General features: G+C 49.0%; 1 protein-coding gene across 5 annotated transcripts in view; it reads left to right on the top strand.

Annotated features, from left to right (window-relative positions):
- The window catches only part of LOC118097070 (ras GTPase-activating protein 4B), a 52354-nt gene that overhangs the window by 35570 nt on the left and 3687 nt on the right, over window positions 1-13097 (top strand). For all 5 annotated transcript variants that reach the window (XM_035139656.3, XM_035139658.3, XM_088657683.1 and 2 more), the window contains 13 exons: window positions 683-774; window positions 2098-2215; window positions 2884-3037; window positions 3739-3803; window positions 4098-4210; window positions 5735-5927; window positions 6214-6351; window positions 7763-7907; window positions 9416-9585; window positions 9754-9891; window positions 11195-11330; window positions 12598-12718; window positions 12924-12988. In XM_035139656.3, coding sequence (XP_034995547.2) covers window positions 683-774; window positions 2098-2215; window positions 2884-3037; window positions 3739-3803; window positions 4098-4210; window positions 5735-5927; window positions 6214-6351; window positions 7763-7907; window positions 9416-9585; window positions 9754-9891; window positions 11195-11330; window positions 12598-12718; window positions 12924-12988 — 1648 coding nt within the window. The remainder of the gene's footprint in view (window positions 1-682; window positions 775-2097; window positions 2216-2883; window positions 3038-3738; window positions 3804-4097; window positions 4211-5734; window positions 5928-6213; window positions 6352-7762; window positions 7908-9415; window positions 9586-9753; window positions 9892-11194; window positions 11331-12597; window positions 12719-12923; window positions 12989-13097) is intronic.

The following is a 13097-nucleotide window of genomic DNA, read 5'->3' as shown; positions in this document are numbered from 1 at the left end:
GGGAATGTCCTGTTCAAAGGCCAATCTCTTCGTTTTTCTGCCTTTGCATTCTGTGTACTTTTTTTTTTTTTAGGAACCCCCGCTTTGAGGAGGGTGGGGGAATAAGCATTTTAAAATCAAATACGATTGCAGCAAGCATGTGGAAAAGGCTGGAGTGACGGGCAGATGGAAAAAATGGTCCTACATTTGGTGTGCCTCTTGTACACTGCCCCGTGCAATTGGAGGGCGGGTTTTAAATGCTTCTCATATATAAAAATAAATGGAAAAAGCTGCCGCTCAGGGAATGCAGCTCTCGACAGACAAGGGCATTGTCTTCTTACAATACTGAATTTATGGGGGTGCTCAGAAGTGTGGCTGAGTGCCCAGTTTTTGGTATACATTGCTAACCAATAGGTCTTTCCTGTTCCCTGCTCCCAGGCCTGTATAGTGTTGGGGGCAGCCAGGTACACTTACCCCAGGCCTCAGAGGGCTAAGCCGGCTGGTGGGCCCTGCCCTGCCAGTTTATAACTTTATTCTAACAACATTCCTGCCCTGAGCCTCAGACTAGCTGTGCATGGGCGTACCTGCTCCTATCTGGTTATGTTTTTTTTGAAATGGGATGTGCTGGGGGGACATGGAAGATCATGAAGCCTTGCTTCAGATGGGAGAAAGCACAGCTCTCTCTTTTCCTTTCCTTTTGCAGGTAGTATTCAATGTCCAAGGGCTGGATGCAGTCCAACAAGAGGAAGGGTGGTTTATGCTCCGACCGGACAAATCAAAGCCAAGGCGGGACGAGTGAGTCTCTGTTTTCCAAAGGGGAGCTTGTTTGCCCCTAAGTCACCCGGTATGGGATTTTGCTGTTGCCACAGTCCTGCTAGAGTGTTTAAGGAATGCGGGGGGCACTGTGGTCTAGACCACTGAGCCCCTTGGGCTTGCCGATCAGAAGGTCGGCAGTTCGAATCCCCGTGAGGGGGTGAGCTCCCATTGCTCTGTCCCAGTTCCTGCCAACCTAGCAGTTAGAAAGCATGTCAAGTGCAAGTAGATAAATAGGTACCGCTGCAGCAGGAAGGTAAACGGTGTTTCCGTGCACTCTGGTTTCCGTCACGGTGTTCCGTTGCGCCAGAAGCGGTTTAGTCATGCTGGCCACATGACCTGGAAAGCTGTCTGTGGACAAACTTCGGCTCCCTCGGCTTGAAAGCGAGATGAGCGCCACAACCCCATAGTCGCCTTTGACTGGACTTAACCGTCCAGGGGTCCTTTACCTTTTACCTTTACCTTTAGAGTGTTTGCCTTACTTACCTTACTGGACTTGTCCCTGATGAAATAGTTTCTCCTTGGAGCCAGGGGCATAAAAATCTCTTCTGCCCAGGGGTGGCGGCAGAGGTCATTTATTGATTCCTTTCGTAAAATTTATGTCCCACTTGACGGTATAGAAAAGCCTCAAAGCAGTTTCATAAATGCAGCCCTGCATCCTAGCATTACCCAGTCATTGCTGTTCCGCTATAAAGCTGTAGAAGGAGAAGACTGTAGCTGTAGAAGGAGAAGGAATTGTCTCCAGCGTTTTATTCCACGCGGTTTTCTACGCGCCCCGGTTTAAGTTCAAATATCAGCAAAGGAACTTTACCGTCAGGGTCGCTCCATGCAACAGGCTTCTCGCTGGGTAAGTCGCTCACTTTGCCTCAGTGCCCAGGGTCCTTCCTCTCCTCAGCTTTTTTTGCGAGGGATACCAAGGAAACCATGCAGGCACCACCGGCTTTTCGGGCGGGGAGCGCTTCCCCGACCTTTTAACTATGTTTGGGGGACGTTTAGCCGTCCGTCACCCCCTTTAACCCAGCGAAATTCCCCAAAAGCTAGAGAGCTCCGGGGGCGCGTTGGTTTGCGATCCGCGGCAAAACCGGAAGTCCCCTTCAAAACAGAACCTAAAGACTGCTACAAAACCACAAGGGCCTGTAGCTCATGTCCTAACTGAGACCTGTGGCTCTCTAGGCATCCTTGCTGGCTGTGAGTGATGGAAGTTGCATTTGAGTAGCATCTCTCCTGAAGGATTCTGTGGTCCACGGTGGGACCACGTAGCTAGTTTGCATCTACCGCATGACACCCTTTCCCCTTCCTTTCCAGGGGCAACCTGGGCTCCCTACACCTCCAGCTGCAGCTTCGGGACGAGACGGTGCTTCCGTCCATCCACTACCAGCCTCTTGTCCAGCTTCTGTGCCAGGAAGTTAAAGCAGGTGCCCAGGTGAGATCCATTGCTTTTGGCGGGCAGGCCCTTGGAACTGGGGTGACCCAGGTCCTTCCCTTCGCTCAGCTGTAAGGCTCGCTGGCTCACCAGTCGTTCTCTCTTAGTTTAACCTACTTCGCAGGGTTGTTGTGAGTATAGAAATGCATTTGGAACCAGTGCATGCTGCCTTTAGCTTTTTGGGAGAAAGGTAGGACAGCGATCTTAGAGGTGCGCCCCTGTTTAGACATGCATTCCCCTGATCTCCAGGCCTGAACCTCCTGATCTAATCGCTTTAATTGTTAATGCTGTTTTTAATGGGCTTGTTTTATTGCACTTCTTAATTATAGACACTTGGAATGCCTTGACGAAATTGACTTATTGTGCACTTTGATTGCACATGGATATGTTTTGTAATTTGGTTTTACACTTGTAAGCTGCTTAGAAGCCATGTTGGCAAGCGAGCAGAATGTTATATAAATAAATAACGCCGTTAAAGAAATATTTGACGATGTTGAGAATACACCCCCCCCCTAATTTTGTGCATGCAAGTGCGGTGGGGGAACTCTCCGTCATGCTTTAATTGAATTTTTTTTCTCCTCCTCCTGAGGTTCATGTGCGTTACAGCCTCCCTGGGGGGGGGGTCTATCTCCTCAGCCACTCCCCTACTTTTTTCCCCCTCCTGGCAGGACGGGAAAGTCCATTTAATAACCCTGATTGACGACACAACGACCGCTGAGTGCAGGCAGGAAGTTGCCATTAACCTTGTCAAGCTCTTCGTGGGCCAAGGGTTGGCCAAAGAGTTCTTGGACCTCCTCTTCAAGCTGGAACTGGATAAAACCGGTAAGGATCCTGGGCGCATCACTGGGACATGGGAGGGTACCATGCTCTGTACAGCTGGGGTACCATTTTATGTCACTAGAATGGAGGAGAGAGTACAATGCATAGGGGGGAGGAATGATGAGAAGAAGAGGAAGAGGAAGAGGAAGAGGAAGAGGAAGAAGAAGAAGAAGAAGAAGAAGAAGAAGAAGAAGAAGAAGAAGAAGAAGAAGAAGAAGAAGAAGAAGTAGTTTATTATTACCCCGCCCATCTGGCTGGGTTTCCCCGGCCACTCTGGGCAGCTTCCAACAAAATATTAAAATACAATGGTCTGTTAAACATTAAAAGCTTCCCTAAACAGGGCTGCCTTCAGATGTCCTCTAAAAGTCTGGTAGTTGTTTTCCTCTTTGACATCTGGTGGGAGGGCGTTCCACAGGGCGGGTGCCACTACTGAGAAGGCCCTCTGCCTGGTTCCCTGTAACTTGGCTTCTCGCAGCAAGGGAACCGCCAGAAGGCCCTCGGCACCGGACGATGTTCAGTCCTGCTCCCAAAAACTGATCGGTTGGACCTGGGCATGGGCAATTCCTTACCACATATGGCATTTCCAGACTGCTACTGTAATTTGGGTGGGATTCAGTCGCATGCTGGCAAATTCAGATTCCTAGAATCATAGATGGGGCAGCTCAGTAGAAGGGAGCTTCCTATGTTCCTGTGTTCTGTTTCAGATGAGCCAAACACTCTGTTTCGGAGCAACTCTCTAGCCTCTAAGTCAGTGGAGTCATTTCTGAAGGTACTTGATGGGTTTGTGGTTCACTTGTGTGAATCTTGATTATGTTTATACCTTTCTGTTTTTCCATCCATCTATATATCTCCCGGGGTAGCTCAGTCAGAGCACGAGCCTCTCAGTCTCGGGGTCGTGGGTTCAAGCCCCATGTTGGGCAAAAGATTCCTGCATTTCAGGGGGGGCTGGACTAGAGGGGAGCCTCGTGGTCCCTTCGCACTCTACGATTTTATGATTCTCTACCACCGTCTGATCATTCAACCCTCTCTCTCCGGTTCTGCCCCCAAATCTTCCCACCTGCAGGTGGCAGGGATGCAGTACCTCCACAGAGTCCTTGGGCCGACAATCAACCGAGTGTTTGAAGAGAAGAGATGCGTTGAGCTGGATCCCAGCAAAGTGGAGAGCAAGGATATTGGGTAAGAGAGCCGGGACCAGGGAACTTTCTCAGGCTGTGCATATTGCTGTGAGTTTTGGGAGCGAGGGTTAGTACGCAGGACGCCAGGGTGGGTCTCTACTCATTTCTGGGGGTCCTGGATTCAGCAGGGGTTAAAACTGAATAGGTTGGTGAAGTAGGCAGGAAGGCCAGCTTCTTGCTGGATGAGTTGATGGCCCTAAATACTGTTGGTAGTAGAACAGAGGAAGCTGTGCTGTGCCAGAAAGCAAATGGGTGGGCCCCTGTTATGTACTAAGCTTGGATCCTAGAACAATAGGCAAGTAGGATCCTAGAATGCAACAACTGATTGGCTTGCAGGAGAAGACCAATCAGGCTCTAGGAAGAAGTTAATCAGCCTATTAGGCTGGTAGGATCGTAGAATGCAACAACTGATTGGCCTGCAGAAAAAGACCAATCAGGCCCCAGGAGGGAAGCAGAATCAGCCAATCAAACGGGACTCGTGTAAATAATATATAAAAGCCTGGGGTTTGGGGGGGCATTTCATCCACTGTTTTACAAGCTGCAATAAAGACCATGAAGTCACTACAGGACTCCGAGTATATATCAGCCCCTCTCCCTCACCTGGATGCTAGTGAGTGGGAAGAACTATAGCCAAGAATGGCTGAGCTGGGCTAGAAGCAGGCAGAAGCAGAGAGTGAGAGTTGTGCTTGATTTCTGCTTCAATCCAAGCCTGTGAGCAAGACTTTCTGGGGTGTTTGATGTGATCCCCTCTATCATAGGCCCAGGTTTTGTGTGTGTGTGTGTGTGTGTGTGTGTGTGTGTGTGTGTGTGTGTATATATATATATATATATATATATATATATATATATATATATATATATATAATATGTGTGTGTGTGTGTGTGTGTGTGTGTGTGTATAAACGCTTTATCTTAAAGACTCCCCTGTCCCTCATTCCAAGGAAACCAAACCCTGGGTAAGCACCCGGAACCACCGAAATCTTGCACCACTCTGAAATTTTTGTGGTGTGCAATAATATGGGCAGACACACACATGATATAGTATCACAACACTCCACTATGACTAGGAAAATACAGCAATGACATTGTTCCACTTCCATTGAGCACAGTTAAATTATTAAAACGTGGTCACGTGTGTGGAGGCCCAAACTGCGGTCCCTTGCGATTTACTCCTGTTTGCGATTTGCGCAAGAAACACCAGATTCTATTTGTAAAACCAGTTCATACATTTATATCCTGTCTTTCCTCCTGGAGCTCGAGGCAACGCACGTGCTCCCCTTGCCTTCCGTTTAATCCTCACAACAGCCCTGTGGTGTAGGTTAGGCTGAGCGAGACAGCGGCTGACCCAAGGGTCACACCCAGCGAGCTTCACGGCAGAGGGAGGGGATTTGAAAGCCTGGTCCCTGCAAGGGCCTGGACTAAACCACGTTGGCTTATGCAGATGGCAGCAATGATGCCAGAAAGGTGGCACAATCTCGGGGGCGGGAAATCCATTTATTTCTTTTTGTTCCTCTTCCTGCGGCAGCTGCTCCAGCCTCCATCGGATCCAGAGCGAAAGCGACGTCATCCAGCAGAGTGCTCAGCACCTTCGGTCCTATCTCGGCGACCTGCTTGGCACCATCGCCAAGTCCGCCAAGGCGTGTCCCGCCGTCATCCGTGCCACTTTCCAGCTGCTCTTCAAGAGGGTTGGGGAACAGTTCCCCGAAGAGAAGGATCAGGTCAGCACAGTGGGACCCTCCTCCTCATCGCCTCTGTCCTGGCCTGCTCTAACCACTGAACTGCACCGCTTCACCCACTACGGACATTCTGGTCAAACATGGGAGGGTTTTTCATCATATTTGCTTGGCAGGTGCTTGAGCAGTGTGGTTGCCAAGAATTGTCCCTTGAGGACTAGGAGCTTGGGCCAGCAGATGCTGACTAGTGGCTAGCACAGGCTCTCTCTCTCCCTTCCCCCATCCCTTTTGGATGTTGACATCTGTGTTATCACTCCTTTTTCACTTGCAGAATGTGAAGTTCATCGCCATCACCAGTTTCCTCTGCCTTCGCTTCTTCTCTCCGGCCATCATGTCCCCCAAATTGTTCCACCTGCAGGAGAAGCACGCAGACGCCCGCACCAGCCGCACCCTCCTGCTCATGGCCAAGGTAAGAGCCTGGCTGGGCTTCACCTCCTGGACAAGAAGGAGAGCACCTGCTTTTAAATCCAACCCCAGCATCTGCACACAGAAAATGCTGGCCCTGTGATCAGAGCTGGCTGCCATTTTAATTCCCCACAATGCCCCTGATGTTAGCATCACTGAGGAATTATGGGAAATGGGAACGGCAGCTCCTGGAGCCAGCCACCATTTTAATTTCACACATGGCTCCCATTTTTATTTCACACAATTCCCCTGGTCTTAGCTGCCAAGTATCCCGTTTTTCGCGGGAAACCCCCAGATTTTAATCTGTTTCCCGCTGTTCTCCCGAATGGAGAAAAATCCCGGAAATCCCCCAGATTTCCTACCTGCCAGGGAGCCTCCATTTTGGGTGCTGCTCTGCCCATGTGTGGGCACCGGAAATCGGGCAGAGTGGCACCGGAAGTCGCTTCTCCGCTCTGCCCGATTTCCGATGCCCACACATGGGCAGAGCGGCCCCGGAAGTTGCTTCTACGCATTTTTCAGCGGGAGACTTGGCAGGTATGCCCCTGGTGTTAGTATCACTCTGGGGAATTGTGGGAAATTAGAACAGCAACTCCTAGAGCCAGCCCCCATTTTAATTTCTCAAATGGCTGCCATTTTAATTTCCCACAGTGCCCCTGGAGTTAGCATCACTCCGGGGAATTGTGGGGAATGGCAGCTCCTAGAGCCAGCCACCTGGTGCTATTTGAACACTACTTCTGCTTCCCACATGGACTGTGTCCAAGGTCTCCCAGAGAGCTTCCTAGAATTTTCGAATTGAAAGGGCCATCAAGGGTCATCTAGTCCAACCCCATGCAACACAGGAATCTCAACTAAAATACTGGTAACAGATGGCCATCCAACCTCTGCTTAAAAAGCTGCAAGAAAGGGGAGTCCACAACCTCCCAAGGGAGACCGTTCCACTGTCAAACAGCTCTTACCGTCAGAAAAGTTTTCCTGATGTTTAGTTCGAATCTCCTTTCTTGTAACTTGAAGCCATTGGGTTCAGGTCCTACCTTCCAGAGCAGGAGAAAACAAGCTTGCTCCATCTTCCATGTGACAGCCCTTTAGATATTTGAAGGTGGCCATCGTAGCACCTCTCAGTCTCCGTTCCCCCCCCCCCAAACTAAACATACCCAGCTCCCTTGACTGTTTCTCATAAGACTTGGATTCCAGGCCCATCATCATCTTGGTTGCCCTCCTCTGCACACCTTCCAGCTTGTCAATATTCTTCTTAAATGGTGGAGCCCAGACCTAGCTGTCCAGGACCTGAAGCACAGGTCTCCTCTGCCTCTTAGGCCCCCTGTGTCCTCTCTGCCATGCACCACACCAGCTTTTCACTTGATTTGTGGAGGCCTGTCCTTGACCTGTGGTCACCTCTCTGAATTCTCGCTTGCCAGGCTGTTCAGAATGTGGGGAACATGGACGCCGGTATCAGCCGTACCAAGGAACCCTGGATGGCTCCACTGCAGCCCACCATCCAACAGGGCGTCGCACAGATGAAGCGGTTCCTCCTCCAGTTGATTGACATTGAGGAGAAAGAAGGTTGGTGACTGAGGGCAGCCCCAAGCGCCTGGATCTGGTTCCCTCTGCTTGTGGATTGGAGGGAAAGAAGGTGCTTTGCAGGGCTACCAAATAATCATTTTCTTACTGGTGTGACCAATGAACAGCGTTTTATTTGGGGTGGCGGTTGTGGGGTGAGCTTGAAAACCAGGAGTCAGGCACCCACGCCGTATATATAACGCACATTTAAAGCATGCTCCTTCCCACAAAGAATCTTGGGAACTGTATTTTTTTTAAAAAAAAAAATTTTTAATTGATTTTACAAAATTGATTGCGAAAACAAACACAACAATACCCAACACAATAATACATTACAATACAATACAAACAAACAAACAAAAAATACCAATTTAATATAAATTCAGGGACCCAGGTGGCGCTGTGGGTTAAACCACTGAGCCAGGCCCTACGGCTTGCTGATCAGAAGGTTGGTGGTTCGAATCCCTGTGACGGGGTGAGCTCCCGATGCTTGGTCCCAGCTCCTGCCAACCTAGCAGTTCGAAAGCATGTGAAAATGCAAGTAGATAAATAGGAACCGCTACAGCGGGAAGGTAAATGGCGTTTCCATGTGCTGCTCTGGTTTGCCAGAAGCGGCTTTGTCATGCTGGCCACATGACCTGGAAGCTATACGCCGGCTCTCTCGGCCAATAATGCGAGATGAGCGTGCAACCCCAGAGTCGGTCACGACTGGACCTAATGGTCAGGGGTCCCTTTACCTTTACCTTTACCTTTACCTAATATAAATTCAATTTTTATCATTGTTATATGGGCTTCCCCATGTCCCCACTATCTGATTTCCATTTCCAATCCAATTTAGCAATTTATTATATCATATTTATATACATTTTATATCGCTTAACCCTATTTATGAATTCTTCACATTCCTGCCTTTCTCCCCCCCCACGACCTCCCCCTGCCACCAGAAGACCCCAGAGTGAGGAAAAGAGAAGGGCAGTTCTTTATATCCAGCCTCTCCCCACTCCCACCCATGAATCTTGGGAACTATAGTTCACCCCTCGCAAGGCTGCAGTTCCCAGCAACCCTAAACAAACTACATTGCCCAGAATTCTTTGAGGTGGGCATAGTATGTACACAGGCAAAGCGACTGGGATATGAACTTTCGCCCTCACCCCCCACCAGATCCTAGGTGGCAAACCGTTCTCTCTTTTTCTCAGGGTGGATCTACACTATAACTAAGTCAGAAATTAAATCGTTATAACCACACACAAAAAACCCTGTGTAAAAAAATCGCGCAGAAAATTTGTTTGCTCTCTGGAGCCATCTGCTGTTGTATGTTTGGAACACATTCAAAGTGTGGCTTTTTAACTAATGTAGCTGAGTCCTCAGTCTTTCTCGCTGCAATATGGGGCTAGATAATAATGACTTACCTTACAGAGTAAGCTGTATGTGACACACTTTGATTGCTAGGTGGGTTGATTTAAAAAATAAAATCCAGTCAGTTTTGTTCTGGTTTTGTACTATCTTTGCAGAATTAGGCCCGCAGAGGTCCCCCTCCCTGCAGACCCAGGTTGTGAAAGAAGGGCCTCTGTTTATCTATAAGGCCAGAAGCAAAGGCCCTCTCCTCTCGTCCTCCTTTAAGAAGCTCTACTTCTCCCTAACCAGCGAAGCCCTCACCTGTGCCAAGACACCAAGCTGCAAGGTAAGGAGGCAGCAGGGAGGGCTGCTGCTGTCATGGCCGCCTGGTGGACTTTCCAGAAGGTTCTAGAAAGCCACTGCCACGGGCACAGGGTATCGGATTACACGGGCTTTCGCCTGATCCAACAGGGCTCCTCCACCTGTGACGTACTTACGGGACTTGTCTTTTCAGAAAAGCTCCTTCATCACACCAGCCAGCATCCGGGCAGCCGAAAAGGTGGAGGAGAAGAGCTTTGGCAACTCTCACGTCATGCAGATCATCTACGCCAACGAGGCTGGCCAGACAGACACCGCTTACCTGCAGTGCAAGGTTGCCGTAGTTGGGGATCCATTTTAGGTGGGGAGGGAGAGCCTACAGCAGGCATCCCCAAACTGTGGCCCTCCAGATGTTGTGGCCTACAACTCGCATGATCCCTAGCTAACAGGACCAGTGGTCGGGGAAGATGGGAATTGTAGTCCAAAACATCTGGAGAGCCGAAGTTTGGGGATGCCTGGCCTACAGTCATAGCTGTCAACCCTCCCTTTTTTGCGGGAAAGTCCCTTATTCCAAGCCACAGCTGTCAACCTTCCCTTTTTTTGCTGGAAATTCCCTTATTCCAGCGCCGTTTCCCGCTGCTATCCTGGATTGTTAGATATACCGTAGACCAGGGGTCAGCAACCTTTTTCAGCCGTGGTCCGGTCCACCATCCCTCAGACCATGTGGTGGGCCAGACTATATTTTGGGGGGAAATGAACGAATTCCTATGCCCCACAAATAACCGAGAGATGCATTTTAAATAAAAGGACACATTCTACTCATGTAAAAACACGCTGATTCCTGAACTGTCCGCGGGCTGGATTTAGAAGGCGATTGGGCTGCATCCGGCCCACGGGCCTTAGGTTGCCTACCCCTGCCGTAGACTGTCCCCGGGACAGGTGAGGCTCCTGATCCCTTATTTTCAAATCCGAAAGTTGACAGCTATGCTACAGTGGGTGATGACAGTGGTTCCAGCAGCACGCCATTTGCAAGCCTGTTGTTTTCTCGAGAGGCTTGGAAAGTGGCACATGGCTTGCTCCTTTTGTCCCGCTGCTTTTTCATTGGTCCAGCATGTTTTGCAGCACTAACAAAAACGAACAGACAGACAGACAGAAAAACAAACAAACAAAAAAGCATTTCTTGGAAACAGGACCTGCAATGCCTGCTTGACCCGAGGGCAGAACACATGAGCACCCAACAAACAATTTTACTTGTGCCATTTCAGCATTCAGTATGTGGCTGAAGGCCAGCCAGTTGAAATCACACAAATTAAATTAAAGGGGAGCATCCCATCTATGCTCCCCTTTACTTATATCTCTTTATCTCCTCCTCCCCTGTTTGACTTCCACTTATCTCTCTCTCGGGTTCGTCAGATGCTATATTACAGTACTGCTTCCCCAGATTTCTTCTAATATATAACCTAGGATATCCTATATATACAAATTCATCTTTCATCCATTCAATCAACTTAAAACAAATCATAGCTGTTCATTACGAGATCTTAAAAATAAACCCAGGATTTTATGGTGGGGCACTGTCTTTTCATGTATTCTCCAAACTTATCCCAATTGCCGTCTCTGTCTCTGTGACTTTTCAGTGTGTGAACGAACTCAACCAGTGGCTGTCGGCCTTGCGGAAGGTTTGTGTGAACAACGCAGGGATGCTGTGCTCCTACCACCCCGGCGTATTCCGAGGAGACAAATGGAGCTGCTGCCACCAAAAGGACAAAGGCGGTACTGTGCCCTTTATTGGCCAACGCTATCCCAGTGACATAGAATCATAGAATTGTGGAGTGGGAAGGGATCCCCGAGGATCATCTAGTCTAACCCCCTCCAACGCTAAAGCATCCATGACAGGCGGCCATCCAGCCTCTACTTAAAAACCTCCCATGAAAGGAGAGTCCACAATCTCCTGAGGGTGTCTGTTCCACTGTTGAACGGCTCTTACTGTCAGAAAGTTCAGTAGGGTGGCAGTTGCCTTCAACCTTACTTTTAAATAATAAAATAAAGCCTTTATTTAGCAAAATATAAGCTGTGAAGGAGCAGGCAGAATTACACCAAGAAAAGAAAAGAAAAAAGAAAATGATTTCTATGTATTAGCCCTTGCTAACATTTTCTGTGATAACATGGAACTCCCTCCCACAAGAAATCTATGTGTCGCTTTTTGTGGCCCTCTAGATATTCTTAGGGATGCGGGTGGCACTGTGGTCTAAACCACAGAGCCTAGAGCCTAGGTGAGCTCCCGTTGCTCGGTCCCAGCTCCTGCCCACCTAGCAGTTCGAAAGCACATCAAAGTGCAAGTACATAAATCCGTACCACTCCGGCGGGAAGGTAAACGGTGTTTCCGTGTGCTGCTCTGGTTCACCAGAAGTGGCTTAGTCATGCTGGCCACATGACCTGGAAGCTGTCTGCGGACAAACACCGGCTCCCTTGGCCTATAGAGCGAGATGAGCACACAACCCCAGAGTTGTCCACGACTGGACCTAACGGTCAGGGGTACCTTTACCTTTAGATGTTCTTAGACTACAACTCCCATTAGCTTTGTCTGCTGACTGGGGCTGATGGGATTTGGAGCCCAATAATTTTTGAAGGACCACAAATGATCATGATGTTGTTGTTGTTGTTCCATTATATGCCACCTTTTTCCACCAAGGAGTATCCATGGTTCTCCCCCTCCTCAATTCAGTCCCTACAACAACCCTGTGAGGTAGGCTAGGCTGAGAGACTGACTGGCCCAAGGTCACCCAGTGAGCTTCATGGCTGAGTCGGGATTTGAACCCTGGTCTCTCCCAGGTACTAGTCCAGTACTCTAACCACTGTACGACACTGACACTCACTCACCCCTGGCTTAGCTCTTACAGCAGCCTTCCTTTGACATGAGTATGCTCCCTCAAAACCTTGTTGAATACACATGGCAGGAACAAAAACCCTTCAGCCTTTCATTAAAACTGGGCCTCCTTAAATAAACCTCACTTTAAAACAACACTCCTTTGCCTGCTAGGACTGGGCTGTGACAAAACCCGGCATGGAGTTACTCTGCGGGAATGGAATGACCCTTTGGATCCCGACTTAGAGGCTCAGTTGATTTTCCGACACTTGCTTGGGGTGCGAGAAGCAATGAGGTAAGTTGACTGGCCCTCCCTCCCGCCCTCCCTTCCTGAATTACAAGGTATGCTTGTGGGTGGGTCTCACTTTTAATTGTTTTATGGGTTTTTTTAAAAATGGTGTACTATAAACAACCAAGCCATAGAACTCTCTGCTCATTCCGTTGCGGAGGTAATTCTAGGGTGCACTAACCCCCACCCTTTCATTTCTTACTGTTCAAAGGGAAAAATATTTGGAACTGTCAACTCTGGAGAAAAATGAAAATCTTCATTTGACCCAGAATGAAGGTATGACTCAACAGTACCGTTTTAACTGTGGAGAGCGAAGTGGACTGAAGCTGGATTGGTCATAAAGCCATGGAGTTGGAAGGGGACCCCGTGGGATCGGTTATCTAGT

This window comes from Zootoca vivipara, chromosome 14 (genome assembly GCF_965207765.1).
Source record: "Zootoca vivipara chromosome 14, rZooViv2.hap1.1, whole genome shotgun sequence".
Classification (NCBI taxonomy): domain Eukaryota; kingdom Metazoa; phylum Chordata; class Lepidosauria; order Squamata; family Lacertidae; genus Zootoca; species Zootoca vivipara.
Note: the sequence above shows the minus strand (reverse complement) of the source record. Positions and strands in the feature narration are given on the sequence as shown.